A 27,175-nucleotide genomic window follows, 5' to 3' on the forward strand; every position below is an offset into this window, starting at 1 on the left:
CAAATTCATTCTCATTTCGCATGGTGTTCACGTGAGATGCAAATGAATTGCACATCGATTCGCCCCAATCGACTTATCCTTTGATTTTGAAGTGAAAGTCACGTGAGATTCAAATGAATTGAATTTGATTTGCCTCAATCGACATTTCCTTTGGTTTTGAAGTGAGAAGTCACGTTAGAATCATATGTTTATGTTTAGCCAGTGATTTCATAAAGTAAGATGGCGAGAAAGCAAATGCTCATTGTTTGAGCTCTAATTTAAAAAATGGAAAAGAAAATGGAAAAATTATGGTAGGTACTAATTTACTTTTATTTATGGAAACGGTAATTAATAAAATACATATTTCATCACTTTTCCAGGGAATAGAGTTCCGGAATTAAATTTCTTAGGAAAAATACGGCCAGCCGAGGAAAAAAGGCGTTCTGGGACAAGTTCTGGGAGCAGTTGCCGCCAGTGCTGATTCCCGCGATGGCCACAAAGTACACAACCATCCTGGCGTGGTCGGAAGGAGCTGCTACTCCTATGCGGATTGATGCTTTTTAACATTTACAAAAAATGGCCAAGATCCGCACCGTCGTCATCGTCTTTAAAAATGGAAGAAAACAAAGAAGACCAGTGACGTGATTTTTTTGTTTTTTTTTGTTTTATTATATGACATTATTGAGCTAAAGGGTGTAAAAATATAAATTTAAAAAAGCAATAAATATATTTTATTACGACCAAAAAATCACATGAAATCGAATGTAATTTCATTTAACAATCACAAGAACATCATTTCAATTTCAAGTGTGTCGCCACGTTAAGTTCACGTGTTTTTCTATTGAATTTACCGCGTCGCGCGATGAGAATTTTCGAAGTGATTTGCACATGACATTCACATGCCATGTCGTATGGGGCAGATTCACGTGTGAAACATGTGATATTGCTGTGCGCCTTTCTTTCAGTGTACGTGATTGATACCCAGAATTCTAAGTGCTGAGAATCTCACTACGGCAAGAAGGGCAGTGAAAGTTGGGAGGTGAGATTTTGGGCATGATAGTTGTAGTCGCTGAGAGTTCAATGTTTGATATTTTTACAACCTTGCCTTAAAGACATGGTTTCGTGTAATTTCACAGAGAATTACCGTATACATTTTCGACGAATTTTCAGGCGTCGTTCAAACTGATTATCAAATTGAACTCAAACCAAAAATCAAGATAACAAATATCTGGTTCAATTCGTTATCAGTTTGCATACACTTTGTAGGCTAAGAAATCGACTAAAAAGCAAAGCCGATTCCAGCTTATCCTATCGGGAACTTCCTTTTCCACGTAATTTGTAGACACAATCTTGCAGTTGTTCAAACAAAATCTTTCCAGGAACACGTGAGGTTAACCTCCTTGCTACTCTATGCTTAGGAGGACAACAACGACGACTCTTCAATGAATCAGACACTTCCATACAAATTACACACAGTAGCACCCTCCGCTGCTGCTGCTTCTGCTATCAAAATATTATCAGGCTGGTTAGTCTGTTTGACTATTGGTCGGAGCGCTCGCAACGCAGCAGCAGCGTTTGTACTAAAAAGATAAACGCGCCGAACTCTCAGTGCTCGTCGGACCTCGGTGAAGAACGGTCGGTTCTTTCCAACTTTCTCGGTTGAAGTGAGTGTCGCGGGAGTTGCGTCCTGTCCTCGTCAAGAAATAACAAGATAAGCGTGACTCTGATACTGAATTGCTCGGTGTTCTTGGCGGAGAAATTGATCGAGATACGTCAGTCTACTGGTGTTTCCGGCTTTTGTTTGCCGTTTGAACTACATGAAGAAATGTCCACACAGATATTTGTGAAGATGTTCTGTAGTTTGTAGTTACAGCAGTGCAGTGAGATCGGGTTGGTGGTAAAAGCAATTAATAAGCAAATAAATCGTTAAAAATTCCTCAATGAAGTCAGCACCAACAAGTTGTCGTCGTCGTCGTTGCGGCTCAGACTTGTCGGTCTCAAGTGGAATGTAATAGCTGTGTAGAGCGGCTGCGTTCAGTAATCAGACCAAAAACGCCACTTTTATCTTGCAAGCGGAGCGAAGTTGCTGTTGGTGCGCGGTGTTATCAGAGTGTGTAGTGTTTGAGCCTGTTGTTGTTGTTGTTGTTGCTGCCGAGGTTTGGTTCGCGCGAAATGATTACAGATCGATAGGTGAACACGATTGATGGATTAATTTAATTGGAAAGGAAGTGTCGTGAATGGCGGAGGCGGTATTTGTGACGGTGAAGCGTTTTCTGGGGGAATGTGCTATTTTTGGCGGGGTTTCTGCAAGGGTTGTTTGCAGGTTTCCCTTGGAGTGTGATCGATTGGCAGTGTTGGAGTACGCGGAAGTGATAAGAGGATGTTTGGATACGGATATTGACGGGATAGTGCTGGGAAAGTAACGTTTTACTAGTTATCTGTACCGTCGAAGGGTGTGATTTTATTTCCATTGAGTTGGTAAAATCAGTAATTAGGTTCGTTCACCATAAGTTGTACAACACTAGAGATGTATTTGAAAAGGTCATATAAACAAAGAAAAATTACAGCTTATGGGATCTTCTAAAAAAATCAAAAAATATTTTCTTTCATTCGTCATCATTCTTTTAAAGCATGCGCTGATATGCTCAGCTGTTAAAAATAGCGTTCTTATTTTTTTATGTTTTAGTGCTGATCCATAGAGTGTGATAAGTGGGAATTCTTGAAATGTCGATTCAATGTCTGCGAATGCCAGCAAAAAATGCCACAGAGAATCAAGTTAAAGGAATTGTAAAAAATGAGGGCACAAGGGTGGTCCGAACCTGGGCTTCCTCGAGGCTACCCCCTGAAATCAAAGATCACCTTATCGTAAGGCTAAATTCTAAATTTAAGCTCGATCTGACCACGGGACCCTTCCCTCTAATCCTTTGAAGTTTTTTATGGGAAAATTCGTCAAAATTTATGGAGAAAAGCTGTTTAGTTTTTTACCTGTGGGAGCGTTATGGGTAATTCTCCGCCAACTCACACAGCAGTTGCCCCGACCCCTCTTCGATTTGCGTGAAACTTTCTCCTAAGGAGTAATTTTTGTCCCTGATCACGAATCCGAAGTCCGTTTTTTGATATCTCGTGACGGAGGGGTGGTACGACATGCGAAAAAGAGGTGTTTTTCAATAATTTGCAGCCTGAAACGGTGATGAGATAGAAATTTGGTGTCAAGGGACTTTTTGTAAAATAAGATGCCCGATTTGATGGCGTACTCAGAATTCAGAAAAAAACGTATTTTTCATCAAAAAAAAAAAAAACACTAAAAACGTTTTAAAAATTCTCCCATTTTCCGTTACACCACTGTAAAAATTTTTGGAACATGTCATTTTAAGGGAAATTTGATGTAGGGGAAATATACCCTTTCTAATCAAACACCTATCTTCGTCATATGGAGAGTTTGATGCTCGATTAAAGCTCCAAAAATACTTTTCAGGCTATAAAATTACCAGCAATAGCACCGCCTCGAGTGAGCACGCAAATTTATGCCACTTACTGGCCAAAAAGATCAAATTTAATGCACTTTTGATCATAATTTGTATTTTGCGAGACCATTTCTCATCATTCTGGTGGCACACACATCGCAAGATGAGAGATTAACTGCTTAGCGTAAGTCGCCATCAATATCTTTTAACTTGCGCTAACGATTTCAAAGCGCTTAAGATATTAAATTGCTTCCAACTACCGGCAACATTAGTTAATCACTCACTTGAAAATAATCCCGAAACATGTAAATAATTAGCAAGCACCATAAAAAAACAAACGCGCCAAGTCGTTTGACTTTTCAATTTTGAATACCCATTCCAATCGAAGGCTGAAGAAAACCGAGCGAAGAGCGAAGGCAAATACAGAACAAAGGGTGGCACCAACACCACCAACATGCTGGTGCAGCGCCTGTTGTAGTGAGCAAGTGCTGCCAGGAAACTTTCACTATAAATGCTACTTTTCGTGAGTGTTCGCTTAAAATTTCATCAATTTTGGCAGCACTAAGCAGACCCAAAAGAAGAAAAAAAAAACTAAGCTGAAAATAGAAAAATGAGCGTAGCCCAATGCACTCGACTGATTAGAATGCATTTTTGAAATATTTTTTTTAAATGCTTGTAAAAGGAATAGCATAACCTTTAATAAAAGTGAAAATAAACAGAAATGTACACAAAAAGTTGCTCTCGTTGGTGTACTTGGTTTTAGTGAATTTCAAGGAACAATCCAGATTATCCAGCATCATTCAAACACGACCGCTTATTAGGTTTAAAATGGGCATATTTCCCCTAGAAACAGATTATTTCCTATTGTTTCTATTCATTTCTGTAAGCTATTTTACAAAGCAAAAAATCCGATGGTAAAATCGCATGCAAAAGCATGCACATTATCTTCGTCAAAATACACTTAATACTAAACACTGCATGTACAATTTTTGCAAACACAAAAAAAAAGTTGCAACCGACGGGATTCAAACCCAGCACCAACAGTAACGACTGGCGCCTTAGCCCACTCGGCCATCAGACCGATGTAAAGCTGAAAGGATAAACGCATATATTAGCTTGACATTTCGGTCAAGTAGGTTTCCCATACTGATGGGCTACATATTGCAGGATGTAAAATTACATAAAAATGCCTAAAATAATGCAATATTTATTTTACACCCAGCACTTTTACACGCATTTGGATTACCACTTTTTTAGCTGTGTAGGTAAACAAATACCGTCTTTTCAGAAAAAAATGGGGATTAAAACCGCGTGTTTTTGTTCAAACAAGAATATAAATTTTTTTAATTAGGCTTGTACACAAGGGTCCTGATTTTCGGTTCAATGAACAGAAACCACTCACTCATCGCCTATCCATTCGTCGCCTATTCCAACCTGCTAGCATTCATGAGCGAATGAGTCTCGCAAGCAGCCAGCGAATGGCCCGAACTGTTCACTCAGCGAACAAATTCATCGTGAAAATATTTGCCTACTCCGTCGCTCGACGACACTCACACACTACCATGCTCAGCGAAGAGCCACTCTCACAAAATGTCAGCGCGGCCGTCTTTTTGTCTTCACGCCCTCAGTTTGCAATCAATTTGATTTTTTCTTGGTGGAAATTTCTTTGAATGGTGTCTATAATGTTATGAAATCAAAATAAATGCACAATTTAATTGATAACATTGATTTTAGGCAACCCAAATCAATGAGTATAACGCAGCGCATCAGAGAAAAAATGTGTTCAGATCAGAGTGATCGGAGACGATCGGCCTGTCTGAACCGTTCGGAGACTGAGCCGATCAGAGAGAGAGAAGAGTAGAAAAGAGAGTGTTCGGGAGCGAATGGTGATAGAGTGACAAACGGTAGGAATTCATCAGGGCAGTATCGCGTCGCCTGCTATTTGTGCTCGCGAATGGTGTGGTTGATTTTGAGCAATCAGGACCCTTGCTTGTACAAATATTTTTCTTTTTAAATTGTCATACCAAACATACCAGCAAACGTAGTTTCAAAAAGTGCAAATTTTATTTTGCAGATTTAAATCAAAGTTTGACATGGTTAGATTTGTCATGTCTAAGGAGATTACAAAAGTTCTAAGAAAGCACGAAAGCTTTTTTCGACCAATTTTGAATTTGATTTTTTTTTCTGAGTCAATTTTCAAAACGGAGCCACATTACGGTCTCATGTTTGCTTGTGGTGTGATTGATTGATTGGCCAAATAACACCCAGAAATTTTCCGTTGTTAGCTGTTTACAGTCGACCCTTATCGATAGACTATTGGGTGATTGTTTCTGTATTCCTAAAATTTAATACTCATCACTTATGTCGATTTCGCGCCAATTATTCAAAATATTAAGACAATGTTTTCTCTTCCTTCTTTTTGAATACTTCAATAGTTTTTTTTAAATTGTTGTTTAAGTGCATGTTTCGCACGTACTCTGATCCGTATCCGGTTCTTTCTTACTCTCTAGTCCACATCTGGCACACAAAAACAACGCAACGTGGCGGTGCTATATTCCAGCTAGCCGGTCATTTCGGTGTGCGTGGGCCCCAACCGGCCAAGTTTCTGGCGGAGTTTCGTTACTTGAAACTGCGGATGTTTTGCTTCCCAGAACACCACCTTAAGTTCCCATAAATGGGCTCTCCCATCAACCCACCACCACCATTCAAAATCACGAGATAAAAGATTCATTGCCCCTTGTTTGAACATTCTCGCAGCACTTTGCGTCGTTGCTGGCGCAAATCCGGAACAGTGACAAATTCAAATGGTCGACTGAGAAGACAACCAAAGTAACGCAACGACAACGACAAAGCTGAGAACTTGGCGGCAGCCAATAAAATAGCCGCCCCAAAAACGGATGTTGCAAATGATTCGTCGTCGTCGTAGTTGGCGTTGGGGCGCAGAATGATTTGATGATTGCGTCGTCTTTGATGCGTATGCGCGCGTTTCGTCAGAATCAAAGTCATTGACTGCGCGCGGGAAAATGTTTTTTTTTCTGTTTCTTTGTGTGAATCGCCAGCTGACGAGCCGAGTGTCAAGGATTAGTGAGTAATGAATGCAAGAATGCGCTGCTGAGTGACGAAGACGTCGTCGTCGTCGTGAGAATGTTTGGCGAGATGAGCAGGAAGGTGTTTGGTTGGGGTGGTGAGGGTTATCAGCTGGGAAAACATTTGAGAAAGACTTTGGCGAGATTAGGGAATGGCGGAAAGGTGATGATTGTTTAACACGATTGAAGTGACTCATGGGTTGCAGATTGCTTTTGATATAACCTTAGAAAAATTTCGCCGAAAACCCCGGATTTTATTTTCAAAAAATCATATCTCGGAATCTTGTTAATGAACTCGTCCCATTTTTGAGTATGTTACGTGAAAAATCGTGAGGAATCCGATAAAAATATTTTCAGACATAGACATTTTAAAGTTTCATACGACCTTTTCAAATGCTAGGCTAGTTTTTTTTATTTTTTATTTTTATTTTCTTTTTTTATACATCTAACTTTTTTCCTTTGAATGGCCAACTAATCACCTTTCATTTGTGTCCAAATCAGCTTAAATCGGTTAAAATGGCGTGGAGTTATGATTTTTGAAAAAGGTTTTTTTTCTAAAATCGACGAAAATGGCAATTTATCGGACCACCACGGCGTAGGTCACCCTACCCTACGGCGTAGGTCACCCTAATTACCACACAAAAATACGGGTCTAAATATTTTGGCCAGAGAACCCCCACTCCAATTTGAAATATATTTTTGAAAAATAATATTTAATACTAAATTAAATTTTTTATCAAAAAAAAAAAAAAAGAAGAATGAACTTTAGGTCAAATCTTCTTTCAGACTTTAAAATTGTCCAACTATATTTAATGTTCATGTAATTTTGGCTGTGATTCTCCATCAGCCCTCAGAAGCAAGAGTTCTGATTTTCCGTTCAAAGATCAGTCAAGATACACGGTAAAATTTCTTTTCGTAATTTTTAATTTCACTTTTTGTCACTTATACTTTTAAAATAATTTTTCGCTGTAAAATCAAATTTGCAATCAATAAGTACTTTAGTGAAATGAAAGTGCACCAATTTCATGTTATAGCCATTTTCAGGTAACTTTTTTGAAAACAGTAGCAGTTATTCATTTTCTAATGTCGATATCTCAGCAACTAATGGTCCGATATTCAATGTCAAAATTTGAAACATTCGTGAAATTTTCCGATCTTTTCGAAAAAAATATTTTCATTTTTTTAAATCGAGACTAACATTTCAAATGGATGTAATATTGAATGTTTTGCCCTTTTGAAATGTTAGTCTTGATAAAAAAAAATTTTTAACATTGAAAATCGGACCATTAGTTGCTGAGATATCGACATTAGAAAATTGTGGGTTGTTTGGGTGAGACTTAGAAAACATCAATTTTCCTGTTTTTAAAAACTTGCATGGCAATATGTCAGCAACTTAGGGTCGTTTCAACAATGTTCAAAAAAGCAAAATATAGAGAATTTTCTCAGCTTTTCAAAAATATTTTTTTCAAAAGTGGGCAAAAATGTGCACTAATTTAAAAAAAAATGAAAAACTGCGACTATTTTCAAACAAGCCACCTAGAAATAGATTTAACTTGAAAACGGTGCACTTTACCAAAATTTCACTGAAGTACTTTTTGATTGCAAATTAGATTTTACGAAAAATGAAGCTAAAAATTTTTTGCGACCAATATTTGATTCAAAAAAAAATCAGTATTAATTCAAAAATTCATAATTCGGTCAAAGATTTTTTGCCCATTCTGGAAATTTTAGAAAAGTTGGCATTGATAGTGAATAGTGTTTTTTTTTTTGCAAATCAAGTGTTGATGCCAAAAAGTGAAATTAAAAACTACCAAAAAATGTTAACCGTGTATCATACTTTTTCAGTGTAGTCCATACCTGAAACTTTACCGAAGACACCAAATCGATCAAAAAATTTCTTCCATAGATACAGATTTTCGAATTTTCATAAATCATTTTTGTATGGACAGCTGCCAAATTTGTATGGAAAATTATATGGACAAACTAATGATGCAATATGGCTTATTTGGGCATACCGAAGGCACCCACAAAGTTTCAACCGGTAAAAAAAACAAAAAATAAAATTAAAAAAAAGACCGATTTCGTACAGAATAACTCAATGATCAAAGCGTAGCCGATCTTAACTTTTTTCAGTCAGCTTTGAGCCTAACGAAATCAGTTTCCCCGAACCATTCGCTGTAATACCCGATTTGAGTGAGAGGGAGAGCAAAGAGAGAGAGTGTTCAGTAGCGATTGGTGTGGAAGTGACAAACGGTAGGAAACGGTCAAAGCAGTTTTTCGTCGAACTAGATTTGTGCTGAGTCTTTTTTGAGCAATCAGGACCCTGGCTCAGAAGAGCCAAATTATCGAAATGGTAGTCATATTTTGAATTTCCATGAAATATGATTGATGTTAATATTGAAGTATAAACTTTTTTAAATTGAAATTTTGACATTAATTAAACGAAGATAACTCGAGTTTCAAAAATGGCCTTTAATATATTTTCAGTACGATTTCCCCTTTGATAAGCAACCTCGTGCATTTAAATTGATCTAACATTTTTCGAGTAAAATGTGTTTTGCAATTGAATCGTTTCAAAATTAAAACGATTATTACTTTTCACCAAACAGAACAAATATTATTTTCAACATAAAATATTGTATTTCAGGGCACATAAGTTGTTCTAATTTTGCCTTCCTCACCTTAATGTGGAAAGGCTATAAAATCACTCGAAAAATGAACTTCTTTATTCGACCTCCTAGACCCACCTTCATGTATACCTATTGACTCAGAATCAAATTCTGAACAAATGTCTGTGCGTGTGTCTGGATGTGAGTCCGTGCACCCAAAAATATGCAATCGATTATCTCCGGGCTGGCTGGACCGATTTAGACTGTGTCTCATTCGATCCGTCTTGGGGTCCCACAAGACCCTAGTTAATATTATGAAGTTTAGAAAAGTACTTCAAAAGTTATGCTAAAAAAACGGTTTTAGCTAAACTTCGGAAGATTGTAAAAAGTGTTGGTTTTGTAAGAAAACCCGTCATGCTGTATATTGTTAGAAAGGTATTTGAAATACCTTTCCAACGCGTCCAAAAGATTGAAGATCTGACAACCCCATCAAAAGTTATGAGCACTTATGTGTTATTTATACACTTTTTTGAGGCCGGATCTCAAATATTTTGATGAAAAAGTTGTCCGGATCCGGACCCATCGTTGGATAGGTATTCAAAAGACCTTTCCAACGAACCCAAAAGATTGAAGATCTGATAACCCTATCAAAAGTTATAAGTACTTTAGTGTTTTCAATTCACTTTTTTTTAGGCCTGATCTCAGATACTTTGATAAAATTAAGTGTAATTTATTCGCTGTGTAGTGTGTTCACTTTATGAATGTGAGGAAGACACCAACCACCTAAAGGTGGATTAAGTAACGTTTTCAGTTTTACCGGTATCTTCTACATCAATCATTTTTATGAATGTAATGTTTCAGGCTATTTATGTGTAATTTCGCCAAATTTTTTATATTTTTATTTAATACACAATTGAGATTTTTAAACTTCGAAAAGGTTTTTTTCAATTTAGTTTTAGTAAAATTAAAATAGATTTTTAATTTTTTATTTAAGTTCTACATTCGAGATAATTCAACGTTTTCGTACGAAGCCAATTAATTATTAGTTATGAATATTTTTTAAACTAAACATAGTTTTACAAATATGCATAACTAATTGACTTTGTACGATAACTTTGAATTATCTAAGATTTATAATTTAAATTAACGAATTAATGAATAAAAAACAAAACATACAATGAAAAGAGAGAAAAAAAATAAAAAAAAATATTCCAAACAATGCTGTACGAAACAATAAAAACGAAGGAATGTTTCTTATCTGCATATTTTCAACCAAATAGTATGCTCTTAATAATAAGAATCATCATCAATTGCGCTGGGTTTTGAATTATTTTTAATCCATTTTTAGTAAAAAAATGTGCGGCTGCATGTTTTTTAAATTTGCATTATTTATAATAACACTGAAATGGAATCCAGTTCTGTGTTCATTGCTAATACAATAAAAAAATGCTAGATCAGAACAAATTTTGCTGGCATCGACTTTGCAAATATGCGTGCGATATTCAAAACTTTCAATGGATTCGCGTGTTCTAGTTTAGTTTAATATAAAACAACTCAATAAACGAAAAGTAATACAAATTACCATGGTATCAGAAGCTTGGTTTAATAACTTCATAAATTTCTTATCAGAGTTGTTATAAATCTGCTATAGACAGACTTACCAGAGTGCACTTTGGTCTCTTCGATAAAACTCGTTCCATACAATAGCATTCAAACTGCGCAAAACCTATCAACTTTATTTGATAATCTGCCTCGACAAATGAGGTTAGTATTATAAAATCTTTATGGTCTTTACAAGCCACTACTTCCTTTCAATATAACGATATGAAGCCTTCAATGGGCAAATCCCATTGATAGATTTTGATATTTTTGAGCACAGTTTTAGGTTTGAAAAAAAGATTTTAAAACAAAAAATCGTAAAAAGGGGATTAAGTTATGCTGTTTGTTTGTTTATCTGACATGCACTCTATTTTTAACCATGACTATTTTACGAACTCATCACAAAAGTACGTGCCACCACCTTGTCTCTGCACGCATTCGATTCCATCTAGCCCCAAGATCAATTGTCACACCTTGCAAAACCCGATCCAATCACGGCACGGTACCGTTATCAGTGTGCCGACATCACATCGCGGTTGAGTGACACTATCTCCAATATCGCCGCCAACGCCATCTGACGACACTTTATATAAAGTTTATTGGAAATTGATTCGCGATCGATTGAGTGCTGCCAATTTTATGACCATGGTCCGCCCGTGCTGCTTCAACTTATGGATTGTAAAATTAGCTTTTAAAACTATAATTATTTGCTGTGAATTTATACCGGGCTTTATAGTCCTTGTGTTTGCCCGTACAGATTACGATGGATTAAGCAGGAGAGCGACTTGATCAACTTTATCAGCGCGTTGCAGCAGGGAACGCGAAGAAGATGCATTTAGTTCAATCACAGTCTGAAGGTGGCAGCAGAACAACGGTGTGTAATGTGCAGCACGGTCAGTGAGTTAGTGAAATGATTACCGAGCAGAGTGCGACGAAGCTGGTGCTGTTGATCTTGGTGATTAGTGGTGGGACTGCTCAAGACGATTACAATGTTGGAACAACGGACGTTGCGGTTTCGACCGTTAGCAGTGAGGGGAACGATGCTGTGATATCGACTAGTGAAATTACAACGACAGATGGAACAACTGCGACTGATGCGGATGAGTACTGGAATAGTATATCAACAAGTGAGTATAATATGTAAAGAGCAATTTAGAATGATTCATTTTTATGTGAAAACCAAATTGGATTCAATTTTGATGAAGTTTATGGCAACATATAGGAAAATTTAGGGTGCACTTTGAAAACCTTTTTAATACTTAATGCAATTAGAGATTTATTTTGAATGTTTGAGTCATACTTCAAAAAAATATTTGCAACAAAATTTTGACCACAGATTAGAGCAAACATAAAACTCCATTAAACAAATATTTGTCACGATTTTTTATACATTTACAAAAAAATGTAAATCTGACAAACTGTGATTGAGTACCTTAACGTACCTAGAATGCATTCTTTTTTAAAGAAAATACAGCATTTGGCCTTCCAATTAACTAAAGTAACATAAAAGGAGCGTTCTTTAATTACGAAACGCAATAATTTGGATTTTTTGACCCCCCCCCCCCTCGCAACTAATGTTCCTTACAAATTAAAAAAAAAAATGGTATGGAGCGTAACACAGCTTCCGACCCTCTCCCTTTTTTCAAATATGTTTTTAGTTAATGATAGGAAAATGATTCTTATGACCATACTCAAATTATAGGCTAGTTTTTGAAATTTAGATTTTTAGATCATATATACACTCAAACCCCGATGGTTTGACACCAACTGTTGTCAAACGAACGGGGTCACGTTTAAGTTTGACACCCCTTTTACACGAAGTTCACACACACTACCAAACGTTTGTTTTGATAGTGTGCGTGAGCGCTGTGTAAAAAGTGACAGTTTGTCACTTTTTAGTTTGACTTTGACCAACCAACGGGGTACAAACTAAAAAAGTGTCAAACGAAAAAGTGACCAACCACTGGGGGTTGAGTGTAGTGCGTCCATTCCGGGATTTTTTTTTATAATTTGTCCCGGGAATTCCCGGGATTTTTTTTCAATTTTATCTTGAAAATTCAGATTTGGTTGTGGAAACAGATAACAAGTTGAATACTAAGTAATCGATAAGAATTTAAAAGCAGGGCAGATCTGAGAGAACAGATTTCGGTCATTTGATTTTTGCCTTCCTCACGTTACTGAGGAAAGGCTATAAAATCACTCGAAAAATGAACTTCTTAATTAGACCTCCTAAACCCACCTTCATGTATACCTATCGACTCAGAATCAAATTCTGAGCAAATGTCTGTGTGTGTGGTGGGATGTTGATCAAAAAATTGTCGATTATCTCGACATTGGCTGAACCGATTTTGTCTGTTTTGGCGTCATTCGATCCGTCTTGGGGTCCCATAAGTCGCTATTAAAAATTATGCAGTTTAGTTAAGTACTTCAAAATTTATGCTAAAAAAACGATTTTAACAATAGTCCGGAAGATTGTAAAAAGGGTGGTTTTTGTAAGAAACCCCATCATGCTATACATTTTCAGAAAGGTATATAAAAGACCTTTCCAACGCGTCCAAGACATTGAAGATCTGACAATTCTATCAAAAGTTAAGTGTTATTTATACGCTTTTTGGAGGCCGGATCTCAGATATGTTGATGAAAACGTTGTCCGGATCTCTCATGCGACCTATCGTAGGATGGGTATTCAAAAGACCTTTCTAATGCGTCCAAAACATTGAAGAACTAACAACCATATCAAAAGTTATAAGCACTTAAGTGTTATTTACCAACTTTATGCATTTTGGATAGCACCCTTTAAATGTGAGGAAGGCGCCAACCACCTAAGGGTGGATTAAGTAACGTTTTTTTGTATTTTTTAATCCGACTGAAACTTTTTTGGTGCCGTAATCTGGGGCGAATCGGGACTTCAGTCTGAATAGGGACAGCAATTTTTAGAGCACTTATAGCTTTTAAATTTGGAAATGGATGTACACATTTTGTTGGTCTGAGTCTGTTCTAACCGAAACCAACCAGAAAAATCAAAATATTGTGTTCCAACATGGTTAAAACTGCTGTCCCAATTCGCCCCATGTGTCCCGATTGACCCCAGTTTACGGTGCTTTCGGTATGCTCAAAGAAGCCATTTTGCATCATAAGTTTGTCCATATAATTTTTCATACAAATTTGGCAGCTGGCCATACAAAAATGATGTATGAAAATTCGAAAATCTGTATCTTTTGAAGGAATTTTTTGATCGATTTGGTGTCTTCGGCAAAGTTGTAGGTATGGATATGGACTACACTGGAAAAAAATGATATACGGTAAAAATTTTTTTGGTGATTTTTTATTTAACTTTTTGTTATTAAAACTTGATTTGCAAAAAAACACTTTTTCATTTTTTTTTATTTTTTGATATTTTTAGAGGACATCAAATGACAACTTTTCAGAAATTTCCAGGTTGTGCAAAAAATCTTTGAGCGAGTTATGAATTTTTTAATCAATATTGATTTTTTTCAAAAAATCGAAAAATTGGTCGCAAAAATTTTTCAACTTCATTTTTCGATGTAAAATTAAATCATTGCAATCAAAAAGTACTTTAGTGAAATTTTGATGAAGTGCACCGTTTTCAAGTTAAATCCATTTTTAGGTGACTTTTTTTTAAATAGTCGAAGTTTTTAATTTTTTTAAATTAGTGCACATGTTTGCCCACCCTTGAAAAAAACATATTTTTGAAAAGCTAAGAAAATTTTCTATATTTTGCATTTTTAAACTTTGTTGATACGACCCAGTTGCTGAGATATTGCCATGCATGGTTTAAAAACAGGAAAGATGTTTTCTACAGTATGTAAAAAAAGTATTTACACCCCTTGGGCACTATGCACATTTTGTGATGAAACATGTAACAATTTAAAGTTTGACAGGAACCTAGTACTACGTTATGTTCAGAAACTCATGCCGAACATTTTGCTACAAGAAGCTCATGAAAAGATGTTTTCTATAAAAAGGTGCAGGTGGTTATGTTACACATGACCTGTATGTCAAAGAACTTTGCAAGATGGTTGTTGAAATTTTCGATTACATTGTCTGGTCCAAATTTTCCCAAGATTCACTAGATTCTTAATAACCATAAAGTTTGATACCCATATTGCCCCTACTCTTATGGTTCGGCAAATGTCCCCCCATCGGAACATCCCCGGGGCCTCCGAACACTCCAGGTGGTGGCCAATTCCAATTATCGACTCCTTCTAATGCCGGCTGGCATGTCTTGGCTGATCCATGCCATCTGCTCCCGGGCCACCAGACCATCTGCTCCTGATGTTGACTCGTCGACGTCCAGCAACAGAATGAATTTTCGGGACCAACCGAGCCGAGTTTTGTTGGTTTAGGTTTAGTTTTGTTGCCCCGTCGACGATCCGAAAATTATGAGGTGGAGTGGGGGTAATTTTAGATACATCAATCTCACGTCTCTCGATTGACTGATTGGGAAACGTTTGTTCGACCAACCAGCGTGTACTTTAGAGGGGAAATTTGCCGAGAGGGGAATTCGTCACGTAACGTTTTCGCTTCGCGAAAATTTTGGATTGACACCACGTATAGAAACCTTTGGACAAAGTTCTCTGTCAAATAGTTATATAACAATAACTATTGCAATAAAAAAAAAGTTTGTACACCTTTCGAAAAATTAACATAAACAATGTTATTTGTTGACAAATCACCATTAATCCAGTCTCCCAACTCCAAATAGGCATCCTTGACTGATTAAAAAAATAATTTGGATTGAATTTAAAGTTTACTAACTACTTAGTATAAAAGTTTATATAACTTTGGAAATTCTATATAAAAAAATATCTAAACTTAATTTTGCAAACTTTCAATTTAACTAAATGTCAATATATTACCATAAAATTGGGTCCTAAAATGAAGCTTAGATTGCTGATATTATTGTTTACAGCGATAGAGCTTATTTTTCTGAGTACAATGACCCTTTGTACGACCATAAAGAGCTTAAAATGGATTTTTAAATCAATTTTGAAAAATTAACCTCGCGGTCCTTCTTGACAGAAAAGCTCCTACTTGACAGCTCGTTCAAAGGGGACCATAGTTGATCCATCGAAAAAATGTTGTCTTGTCAAAAAAAAATTTTGCATTAAAATGAAAAAAAGTGATCAGAAATGGTTTTAAATCGTGTTTTTTACCGTTGTACATAAAAATTGAGATAGGGCTTTAGTACCCAATTGCTATTTAAACATTCTGGAGTGGGTATAACACCGTTTTGGGCGAGGGGCGTGACAACAGTAAAAAATTAAATAAATTAATTAATTAACTGCAGGAATTAACAAATTAACTTTTGTTTACGATCATAACAACGCCACCTCTCTTTAAACCACATTGGTTTGACCAACGACGTTTGACAGTTCCCAGGACAGTTCGACATCTCGCGTGATTGTTTTTGTTGTTCGGTGAAAAAAATATATTCAAAAAGAAGGTCGCTGGCCCGTAAACAGGATTTGTTGGAAAGAAGGTGATCGAGTTCAGGTGACCTGTTGCAGCTGGCCAGAGCATCATTCGATTCTTCAATCAGCTGGAAGCACGGATAGCGGTCAACCAAATTGACGAAATGTCGATCGCGAGTGACCTCTCGGAACAACTCGGCGGCTAGCGCAACCTGGTGAAAGCCAGTAACAACCTTGTTGTTACAGGTAAGACGATTTATAAACTGTTGGAATGCAGATATTAGTTTTGTATTTTCCCACCCGCAGGTTTCGATCAAAACGTCCCTGTTACTCAACTGTAAACTTCCCCCGGAAGTTCAACGCGGCCTGCTAGAAGTGGTTCCCATGGTGGTCGTTTTCTTCGAAAGTGTTAACACCCGCACCACACTCCAACGACGACCGGCATCGGCACGACGGGACAGAAACCAGCTGCACAAGAAAATAACAACTCTTCCGGGACCAGGAAGCATCTGACGTGACGTCGTGCGGATTCAAGGAAATAATCAGGTCCAGAAGGATATTCCGTGAACTCGCTGGTTACTGCGATTAATGTAACAAAATAAACAAAACAAAAATTTATTGAACGATTTTAAAAACTTGAATTTCTCAAGAATTTCACAATTTATGTTAATTTACCATTATCATAACTGGAAAGTCTGATTTCTTGGCCAAAAGCTTCTTGTTCTGGCCAGCTGTCTTGCCGAAGGCGAGTTGGAGATTGTCGAGGGGATCGTCGTCGTAAGGGGAAGGTAGGGGGAGGAAGCGCAGGAGTCGTTGTTCCGGTAGGTTTCGCAAAAGTCAAACGATAAATTCGTTCGCAGCCGCATTTGAAGTGGGCATGGCGAGTAATTTTGAGTTCGGTTTGAAAATTGAGATTTGCTCAATGCCCACCATCAGGGTTGCCGTTTTGCCCATTCCAGATGGTCCAAGCAGCAAGTACGGCGTCGGGTAATGGTTGGAGGCCACGCTCGAGTGGAAACATTTCTGGTCCTATGTTTGTGACGATCATTTAGGGTTAGGGCTCGGTTCTTCAACGGTAAAAAGACGTCCTCGTCGTCTTTGCTGGGCGTAATGTAGACCGAGGGGGCGATCTCGATGCGTTTGACCTTTGGTGTGACCACTTCGATGCTATTGAAGACGTGCTTGAGACGGCCTCGATCGTAGAAGCTCAGGTGCATCCGGTAGTTCATTCCGCGCACGGTGTCGAAATTGCGGTATACTGAGTGCAGCCCAAAGTATTTGAGCTGGGGGTTGTTGTGGTGAACCACGAGGATGGTTTTGTTGAGGATGTTCTGAATGTCTTCAGCGTCAACGGATGAGAGCGGCCGGACGTGCGTCAGGTTGAGATGGGTCCACGGGATGATGTCGTGCCGGGACTCGGATGGGTTCAGTTAGAGAACGCCAAGTGACCAGCGTTGGAGAGGGTGCCGTTCGAGACGGCAGATGCTTCCTGTTGGATTTGCCCTTTGGTAGCTTTTTTATTGTTCGAGATGAACACGGCAGAAGTACGAGTGCAAAAGACGCCGTGCAGGATGTATTGTTTACAATGGTTGGAGGCCACGCTCGGCTGGAACCACTTCTGGTTCTCCAGTTTCCCCAGAACTTCCCCACCCCACCACCCCAGTCGCTTCCAAACGGACGCCGTTCTCAATCTGGTTCAGCAACCGTAGCTGGTTCCGGGAGTTGGCCTGCCTCAACGGAAACTACCCGCTCTTCTAAATCACACCATTTGTGTTTCACAGCATGGTCGCCGTTCCGGACTCAACAGGTGTTAAAAACTCCGTCGTCCGCACCTTTTCCACAGCTTTCTAGAAATAAGATAATTAAACTTTTTTGCTACAAAACAATCATAACAAAACTGACAGTCGAGCGCGCGAACTGAATCAAAGAAAACCAATGTTTTCAACAAAGCAGGTGTACGTTGTCAAATGTCAAATGACAAGTGGAATTTAATTCCTTAATGTATTAAATGTGAAAAATTAATATATTAAGGCCAATGTCACGCCCCTCGGTTTTGGGGGTCTTTGTATCGCTAGAATAGATTTTTAGTTGGAATTTCGTACCAACCCGGAATTACGTCGTCGAAAAATCCGCCGGCATCCAAACCGGTCCACAATTCACAAGTCAACCTAAGGGCATAAAATTTCCGATCTTTTGATACCCATACATCCAGGTTTTCTATAAAACCTACGTTTTTAAATACCTAGGTTAAAACGTTGTTATGGTTTCGTTTGAGCAACCTGCCAAAAATGTATGGAATTTCGTAATTTTTGTTCTCGTGGATCAAACTTACTTTTTGCCCAGGTATTTAAGGTATTTGCTCAGTATTAAATCTGATATTCGGCATACATCAGCTTTTATTTGGCATATCAGGGAAAATTTTAATATTTTAGTTTACATAATGCCTAGCGCTTTGAATATTTTGTTTTTAATTTTATATATTTTTAAAAGACCGGGAATTATATTTACGTATTTTTATGATTTTGAATTTGAAAATAATATCATAAAGTATTAGTTTTCATCGAATTGAGACAGCTGTTGATGCCATTTCAATGAAGTGATTCCCTATTTGGAAACACTTCATTTTTCCGCGCTACATCTACAAATTTGCCAAAGACACCAACGCGATAACATTTTTTTTTCAAAAGCTAAAAAATACAATGGTGGAAGTTACATATATTTTAAGGATAACGCCACCCTCGACCTTGATCGAATCAAGGGACATAATTTCAAAAAATGTTTCCAGCGGCCTAATCGAATATTCCCTCTTTTTCTCTCTTCAACAGCCACCACCGAAGATTTAACCACGCTTCTACCAACCACCGAAGAAGAAACACCAGCCCCAACTTCAACCTCCGCCATATCCAAATGCCCCTTTACCGCCGAGTCACCCTTTTTCATCAACGTCACGTATCCTTCCAGCGATACCGCCAACATCCGGTGGACACTACTTCCAGAAATTGAACCATGCTCACCTTCGGTATCGCTAGACAGTGGAGCCCTGCCGCAGTCACTGGAACCAGATGGATCGTTTACGGTGTCCGGGTTGGCCGTGTGTCACCTGTACCGGCTTCAGGTGAAGGTTGAGTTCGACGTTGGTCAGAGTCATCAGAAGCAGGTGCTGGTTCAGAGTGGGGGTTGGTTTGAGTTGGAGATCTCCGTACGTTTGGGGAAGGTTGAGTGGGCCTATCCGGAAGAGGGGTTGAGATGTGTTGAGGGGTTTGTGGTTAAGCAGGAGATTCCTTTCCGGGGAATCGCTGAGGAGAGTGAGGTTGTGGTGGCGAGTGGATTACAGCAATCTTGTGAACTGTTGGAGTCGGTGGATAAGTGTTCTACGAGGGTTATCACCATCGTGCCGTTGCTTCTTTCTGGGATTAGGTGGAAAGGTTACGTGAAAAGAGTTTCTGTGGAAGTTGGTGCAGTGGAGAACGTTGAGGTTGAAAACAAATTAGGAAGAAAAGTGACCTTAAGTTGGCAGAAGCCTTCGTTGAACGGTGACTGTGTTAAGGAATATAACGTTACTTACGCGGAAATGACGTTACAAGTGCCTGTTGAAACCACGAGTTACGAGTTCACCGACCTGGATGCGTGTCGATCGTATAATTTTGTAATTGCCGCAATCGATACGGAGAACGAGGAGAAATCGAAAGTGGAGCAAAACGTAACGATTCTTGAGGAAGCAATTGAGGAGGTTGTAAGTTTGCGGGTACTTGAGAGTTCAGAGTCTGGGAAGAAGGTGCAAGCAAGGTGGGGTCTACCGACGGTGTCGCCGTATTGCGTAGATTTGTACGAGGTTGAAGAGGTTTCCAGTATTGGCGCTGGTATTGAGACGTACAGGGTGAATGGTAAGGTTTGATTGCGATTGATAAGTTGCTTGGTGTAATCTTTACTTTTACTTTCAATAGAAAACGAGATTTATCTGAAAACTGACGACGCTTGTAGTTTGTCATCGATAAGCGTTACTCCGCTATCGTTGAATGGACTTCGCGGACGCAAAGCAGTGCTGATTTTGATAGAACCTGTCCAGGAGTTGCAAGCTGAACAGCTGACCGCTACTTCGGTCAACATAACCTGGAAACCTCCGCCAATTCTACCAAGCTGTGTCACTCGCTACATGGTGTACAGATCGCTGCTTTCTGATGCTCTGGTCAACGTTACTTCCCCTTACGCAGAAATTGACAACCTGAAGACATGCAAGAGCTACACATTCGAAGTAATTCCCACGAACCATTACCTCACCAAGTACCCTACCACAAATGTGACGATCATTCCCGAAGAGCACATCACCCAAGTCCAGGGCTTCGCCCAGCAGCAAACCTGGTTCGAGTGGACTCTTCCGGCCAAAGGCGCCGCTTGCGTGGCAAAATTCCTGATCACCAGAACGGTAGACGACTCGACCTTGACGAACGCCACGATCGAGGTCGCTCCGTCGAAGCAGGATCCTCCCCTGTACCGCTACCTGCGCGATCCCGCCGATCCTTGCGCGGCAAGCATCAAGACCGTGATCACTCCGATTTCGGTTGGTGGGATCGTCGGGGATCAGTTCGAGACGGTGATGTACCCGCCGGTGGTCGGTAACGTGCAGAACATTCGCGTTGATATCTCCGTCGAGCGGCAGCTCACGGTCAGCTGGGACAAGCCGGACTTGAACCCGGAATGCGTCAGCCACTACCAGGTTGACTTTGATGGTAGAACTATGAACATCACGGACACCACGCTCACCATTACCGAGCTCAACGCGTGCGTTATGTATCGGTTTGTGGTGACGGCGGTCAGTCAGGCCGGGATCAGTTCGGCGGGAGTTGCGATCAATGCGACGGTGAAGGAGGAACCGATCAGCAGTGTGGTGGATTTGAAGCTGGTGGAGACGGAGGGTCACTGGCTGTCTGCGGAGTGGAAACCGCCGGAGAACGGGTCGCACTGTGTGGCCAAGTACCGGGTGCAGGCCTGGGTAGCGCTCAACGGGGTTGACAGGGAGGAGTACTACAATGTGACGGGGAACTTGTACGTGACGTTTGGACCGGTGTACGCTTGTGCGTCGTACGGGTTGCAGGTGATTCCGGAGTCTTTGACGGGCACGGAGGACGGACTAAATGCGATCGAGATGATCCATACGGCGGAGAGAGGTAAGATCGGTAGAAATACCAAAAGTACCCCAACTACCCAAAACACACAAAATACCGTCATCAGGACTGACATTGTGTCTCGGGGGGAGATTGGGTCATACAAATTTCAGCATTTTTGTATGACCCAATCGATAACGGTATTCAAATTTATTCAATACTTCAAAGTAATCAAAGTACCCAAAGTACTCAAAGTATCAAAACTAAAACCCAAAGTACCAAAAGTAACCAAAGAACCAATAGAAACCAAAGAACCCAATAAACCAAAAGAATCCAAAAGTAGCTAAAAGTTCCAAAAAGTACCCAAAGTACTCAAAAGTACTCAAGAGTACCCAAAAGTATGAAAAAAACTAGAAGTACCCAAAATCACCTTAAAGTACCCATGGTACCGAAAAGTACCCAAAAGTATCGAAAAGTATCGAAAGATAAAAAGTATCCAAAAGTATCCAAAAGTACCTAAAAGTACCAGAAGTACCTAAAATTACCTTAAAGTACCCAAAGTACCCAAAAGTACTCAAATGTACCAGAAATATACAAAATTACTAGTACTCAAAGTTCTCCAAAGTATCCAAGATCCCCGAGTTCCCAAAATGCCCTAAATATCCAAAGTACTCAAAGCAGATTTCTGTACAAACCCAATACCAAAGGAACCAATGTACCCAAAAGTCCCAATAACTAATACCAAGAGTAACCAAAGTAGGTACTCAAAGTACCCAAAGTATCAAAGGTTCTCAAAGTACTCAAAAGTACCGTGAACTCAAGGTATTCAAAGTACAAAAAATACCAAAAGTACCCAAACTAGCCAAAAAACCAAAAATATCCAAATGTATTCAGTGCCCAAAAGTAATCAATGTACCCAAAGTACTCAAAGTATCAACACTATCTAAAGAACCCAAAGTACCAAAAGTAATCATAGAACCAAAAAGTAACTAAAGTACCCAAGAGTATCCAAAATTATCCAAAAGTTCTCAAAGGTACCAGAAGTACCCAAAATTACCAAAAGTATCAAATATTTCCAAGAATACCCAAAGTACCCATAATACCCAATGTACTCAAAGTACCAAAAGTAGAATGGTGGCGCGGTGACAGATTTCTGTACAAACCCTGGTTTTGGGTACCAAAGTACTCAAAAGTACAAAAAATACCAAAAATACCCAAAAGAATCAAAAGATACTCAACATTACGAAAAGTAACAAAAACTACCAAAAGTTTCCAAAGTACCCGAAGCATTCAAAAGCACCCAAAGTTCTCAAAAGTACTCAAAGTACCCAAATTACCCAATGTACCGTCATTGGGTCTGGGGGTGAGATAGGGTCATACAAAAATGCTGAAAGTACTTGAATTTCTTGAAATACCAAAAATACTAGAAATACTTTAAATACTACAAATACTACAAATACTACAAATACTACAAATATTACAAATACTACAAACAATAGAAATACTAGGAATAATAGAAATACTATAAATACTAGAAATACTAGAAATACTAGAAATACTAGAAATACTCGGAATACTAGAAGTGCTAGAAGAACAAGAAAATCTTTAAATTTGTATTAAAATACTTGAAATACAAGAAATACTTGAAATACTTGAAATACAAGAAATACAAGAAATACAAGAAATACTTGAAATACAAGAAATACTTGAAATACTTGGAATACTTGAAATATTACAAATACTAGAAATACTTGATATAATTAAAAATTGATAATACGAAATAAAAATATTGTAAATTTGCCTGAAAAAGTACGAATTTCAGAAATTTCAACCTAACTAATTTGTATGGACTCCTGCTTTCAGTCATAATGTACTACCACATCGACACGGTTCGAATGCGAAATCAACTGGCGCACAGCTTGGAGCTGTACACCAGGTTGTCCAACGAGACGAACAACCTGTGCCAGCTGACGATGGTGCGCTTCACGTGTCGTTCGGATCGAGTCCCGGAAGGCGAACCCGTTATTACGGTATGATCTTTTCCTTGTACAGCCAGAAGAAGATCACTTATCGTTAATTTCCAGGTCACCGGAGAAGCCTCGATCACCGGAATACCCGACCCAACGGTAACCTTCTCCAGCGAGGTGAGCCCGCTAACCCCTTTCAACGAGTACAACTGCACGGCTCGCGTCCAGAACGTTGCCGGCTGGTCGGAGGAATCGGCTTCGGTGCCGTTCACCACCGATGAGTACTGTAGGTAGCGATCGTCAGACATCCAGCGTATCCTTTAACCAATTTCCTTTCTAGTTCCAGAGCAACCCCAGCGACTGCAGCTAAGTCGCGGCAATCGTCGGATCGAGCTCCGTTGGAACGCTCCACTCGTCAAGAACGGGATCATCACCTGGTACCGGGTGCACATTCGATCTGTGGGCGAAAAGTACCCCATTCCGACGTACTGCCCGGAGGTTCCGCAGTACAACGAGACGATCAACCTGAGCGGGAACGATGAGGATGCGAACGCTCGGGTGGCGAACTGGAACGACGAGGAGTTGAACCATACGATCGTGAACTTGCAACCGTACACGGACTATGTGGTGCAGGTTGCGGCGGGGACTAAGGCGGGGTTGGGGCCGTACACGGAGATGGTGTCTACGTCGACGTTGCCGGAGGGTGAGGATGGTTGGGGTTTGGTGTGATCGCGTTGACTGATTGTGGTGTTATTTTAGTTTCCGATCCCGTTTATGCGTTTTCCGAGTACAACGTTACGCTACCGAAGGTCGACGAACCGTACAACTCTTCCGTCTATCTTTCGTGGAGTCCTCCGTGCCACCTAAACGGGCGTCTTCGCAGCTTCAGCGGACAGTTGATCGGCGTACGAGCGGGCGTTGAACTGACCCTAGACTGGGAGAAAACGATCGAGCCGGGGGAGGAACTTGCCGACAAGTACACCCACGTGGACGCCCGGCTGGAGCCGGAGTACGTCTACAACATGTCGCTGGTGGTGTTCGTGGAGGACGTGGACAATCACAGTTCGCCGCTGTTCTTGGAGTTTCGAGCACCTGCTGGAAGTGAGATCGCTTCTTGAATCTGATTGATTGTAGATTTTCTAGAATGACTTCTCATCTTGCAGTCCCCGAGTTCAGGGAGGACGTCAGCTGGGGTTCGGTGAACGTGATGGGCGCTCCCAACCCAACGCACACCGCCAAGATCAGCCTGTCGGAGATCATCTTCGACTCGGAGGTGGGTAACATCAAGTACGTGGCGTTGCTCCTGTCCGAGCGTCACTGCCAGGCTGATCCGGAGCGGAAGCGTGCGCTGTCGGGAGAGTGGCCCGATATGGCCTCGTGGGCCGATGTGTACCATCTGGAGTGTTCGCCGCAGTACCAGACCACGCCGAAGCTGTGGGATCCGATCGCGGCGAGGCGGTACTTTGGGCGAAGTGACGAGCAGATCATGTTTGTGATTGGTAGTGAGACGTGTGACGATGGGCGGGAGTATTGTAACGGGCCGTTGAAGCCGGGCACGGAGTACGCGTTGATCGTGAGGATCTTCACGGATAGTGGGTTCAGCGATTCGCCGATTCAGTATTTTCAGACGGGTAGGATTGATTTGGTAGGTTCAAATGTGCAGAAGCTTAATAATTGAACTCCTTTTCAGACTCTCTTATCCAGCTCATGTTGATCGTACTTACCATATTCGGCTGCCTGCTCGTCGCCTTCATCCTAGGCCTCGTAATCTTCATCCGAACGCAAAAATTACTAGCAATAACTCAGGCAGCGTCACGATCACCCAACGAAGAACCCTCGGACATTCCGCTGAAGAGCTTCTCCGGCATCTACGAAGAGCTGATTCAATCCAACAGGGAGAAGATCACCAAGGAGTATCAAGCGATCAACTACTTTTCGGAGCAGCTGGTCAACGAAACGGTCACCTTCTTCGTAGCAAAAGAAAACGATCGCAAGAATCGCTACCTCGGTATCCTCCCCTACGACGGCAACCGGGTTCCGCTGGAGTTTGACGATGCGATCGGCGACGAGGACGAGGAGGTGAACGACTACATCAACGCGTCCTTCATCGACGGGTACAAGTACCAGCGGGAGTACATCGCCACGCAGGGACCGAAGAAGGAGACGAGCTTCGACTTTTGGCGCATGATCCTGCAGTACGAGGTCGAGTCGATCGTGATGCTGACGCAGACGGTGGAGAACGATCGGATCAAGTGCTACCAGTACTTCCCGCGGTATCAACAGTCGATGGCGTTCCGGGATATCACGGTGAAGTGCACGCAGGAGATGAACCTGACCTTCTACCAGAAGCGACTGATGATGGTTACGAGGGGTAACCAGAGCAAGGCCGTGTTCCACTATCACTTCTTGGTGTGGCCAGATCACGGGTGTCCCGCGAGTCCGGCGGAACTGATCAAGTTTATCAAGATAGTTCGGACGGAGCGGAAAAATCTCGCGATCCCGGCGGTTGTCCACTGCAGGTAAGTCATCAAACCCAAAAAATTAAAGAACCTACTAACTTAACTTGTTTTTTGGTAGTGCCGGCGTTGGTCGAACGGGAACGTTGATCGCGCTGGACATCATCCTGCAGCGGATCCAACAGGAGAAGAAGATCAACATCTACGATACGGTGAAGCAGCTGCGCCGACAGCGTGTCAAAATGGTGCAGACCAGCGAGCAGTACGCGTTCCTGTACCAGAGCTGCCTCGAGTACACGAACCGGAGCAGTCGCAAGAGTAATCCGCGGTTAAAGACCCCTTCCTTGACCAACAAAACCTAATGATCTTCCAATTTCAGAGCCGAAAACCAGCACCGATGAGAGCAGCACCGGAACGCGAAGCAGTCAGCAGTACCGGGCCAACGGAACGGCGAAGAACGGGCGGAGGTTCAACATCAAGTTTCCCAAGTACGTGCACGGTGGGATTGCGAACGTGAAGAGTTACCCGCCGGACGATGTCGAGAGTCATACGTGATGTGGCGAGGTGTCGACAAAAGAAAAAAGTGATTCCTTGAGACTATGCTTGAGCAGACAATCTATTACTGTTAACTATTATGAACAAAGTGGAAATTATACTAGTCATTTACTAATTTTGTGTTTTTTTTTTACATTGGGAAATAATCCGATTTAATCATTTTTTGCTTTTTTAGAATATAGCTTTTTAGTGCTTTTCAGTGCCCTTTAACAAAGTTAAGATAAAAGTCACCGTCAAATTCCGTCGGACGCAGCACAATGCCACCGTTGGCAGAAATTCGGTCACGGCTCGCGGAACTGCAACCTCCAGCCCCGATGCGTGAAGTGCGGTGAACCACACCTCTCGGAGGCGTGTGCACTGCCGTGCAAAGCGGACCTGGGGGACAAGGCTGATCAAACGAAGGCACGCATCAAGTGCGCCAACTGTGGAGGCAACCATACCAGCAACTACCGTGGATGCAGTGCACGGAATAACTACCTCGAGGAGCAGGAAAAGAGGAAGAAGAGAGCAGCAGTGGCACAACATTTGAAATTTCACGACATACCAATTGTAAAACAATGGAATTTCACGGTAGTCTCAAATCTGCTGAAAATAATTTGCAAAAATCTCTTCAAAAGAAGACCATTTACCAAAAGTAGAATAAGTGAAATAATGTTTTATCTGTTTTCGTGGTTTTCAGCTAGAAGGATATTTGATTATTTCTAAATAGTAAAGGCAACGTTCCATTTATAATAGTTTTTGTAACATTTGGTATTGATAGTAACAGAATATTATAAAACATTAAAAAATGCTTAAAATATAGTTCATGAACATGTTTAGCCTTTTTTCACGTTATATGTAACTTGTTCGTCGTGATTTTATTAAATTTAACAGAAATTTATAAAAATTGCTGAAACTATTTTGCGTTTTTTTTTCATTGAATT

General features: G+C 40.4%; 1 protein-coding gene across 10 annotated transcripts; it reads left to right on the forward strand.

Moving 5' to 3' along the window:
• Positions 1–1,575: 1,575 nt before the first annotated feature.
• On the forward strand, positions 1,576–26,367 carry LOC120421857 (phosphatidylinositol phosphatase PTPRQ). 10 transcript variants are annotated; one of them, XM_039585155.2, is made up of 12 exons: positions 1,576–1,643; positions 11,474–11,864; positions 18,998–20,056; positions 20,117–21,337; positions 23,138–23,304; positions 23,359–23,527; positions 23,582–23,944; positions 24,001–24,342; positions 24,405–24,872; positions 24,932–25,760; positions 25,819–26,015; positions 26,077–26,367. In XM_039585155.2, exons 2-12 carry the CDS (start codon positions 11,648–11,650, stop codon positions 26,250–26,252), a joined length of 5,208 nt encoding a protein of 1,735 aa, XP_039441089.1. In that variant the 5' UTR covers positions 1,576–1,643; positions 11,474–11,647; the 3' UTR covers positions 26,253–26,367. The 10 variants fall into 10 exon arrangements, with proteins under 10 accessions (XP_039441089.1, XP_039441081.1, XP_039441083.1 ...); XM_039585147.1 differs by having other exon boundaries at positions 1,589–2,169; XM_039585149.1 differs by having other exon boundaries at positions 1,589–2,169; positions 11,495–11,864.
• Positions 26,368–27,175: the final 808 nt, after the last annotated feature.

Source organism: Culex pipiens, chromosome 2 (genome assembly GCF_016801865.2).
Source record: "Culex pipiens pallens isolate TS chromosome 2, TS_CPP_V2, whole genome shotgun sequence".
NCBI lineage: Eukaryota > Metazoa > Arthropoda > Insecta > Diptera > Culicidae > Culex > Culex pipiens.

What these genes read in the sequence shown, in the direction of transcription:
- LOC120421857 (XM_039585155.2), top strand. Translation starts at nt 11,648, where the DNA reads ATGATTACCGAGCAGAGTGCGACGAAGCTGGTGCTGTTGATCTTGGTG. An exon ending in CTGGAATAGTATATCAACAA is followed by an intron (nt 11,865 to 18,997) that starts GTGAGTATAATA and finishes TCTCTTCAACAG; the next exon opens with CCACCACCGAAGATTTAACC. An exon ending in CCGGCGGTTGTCCACTGCAG is followed by an intron (nt 25,761 to 25,818) that starts GTAAGTCATCAA and finishes GTTTTTTGGTAG; the next exon opens with TGCCGGCGTTGGTCGAACGG.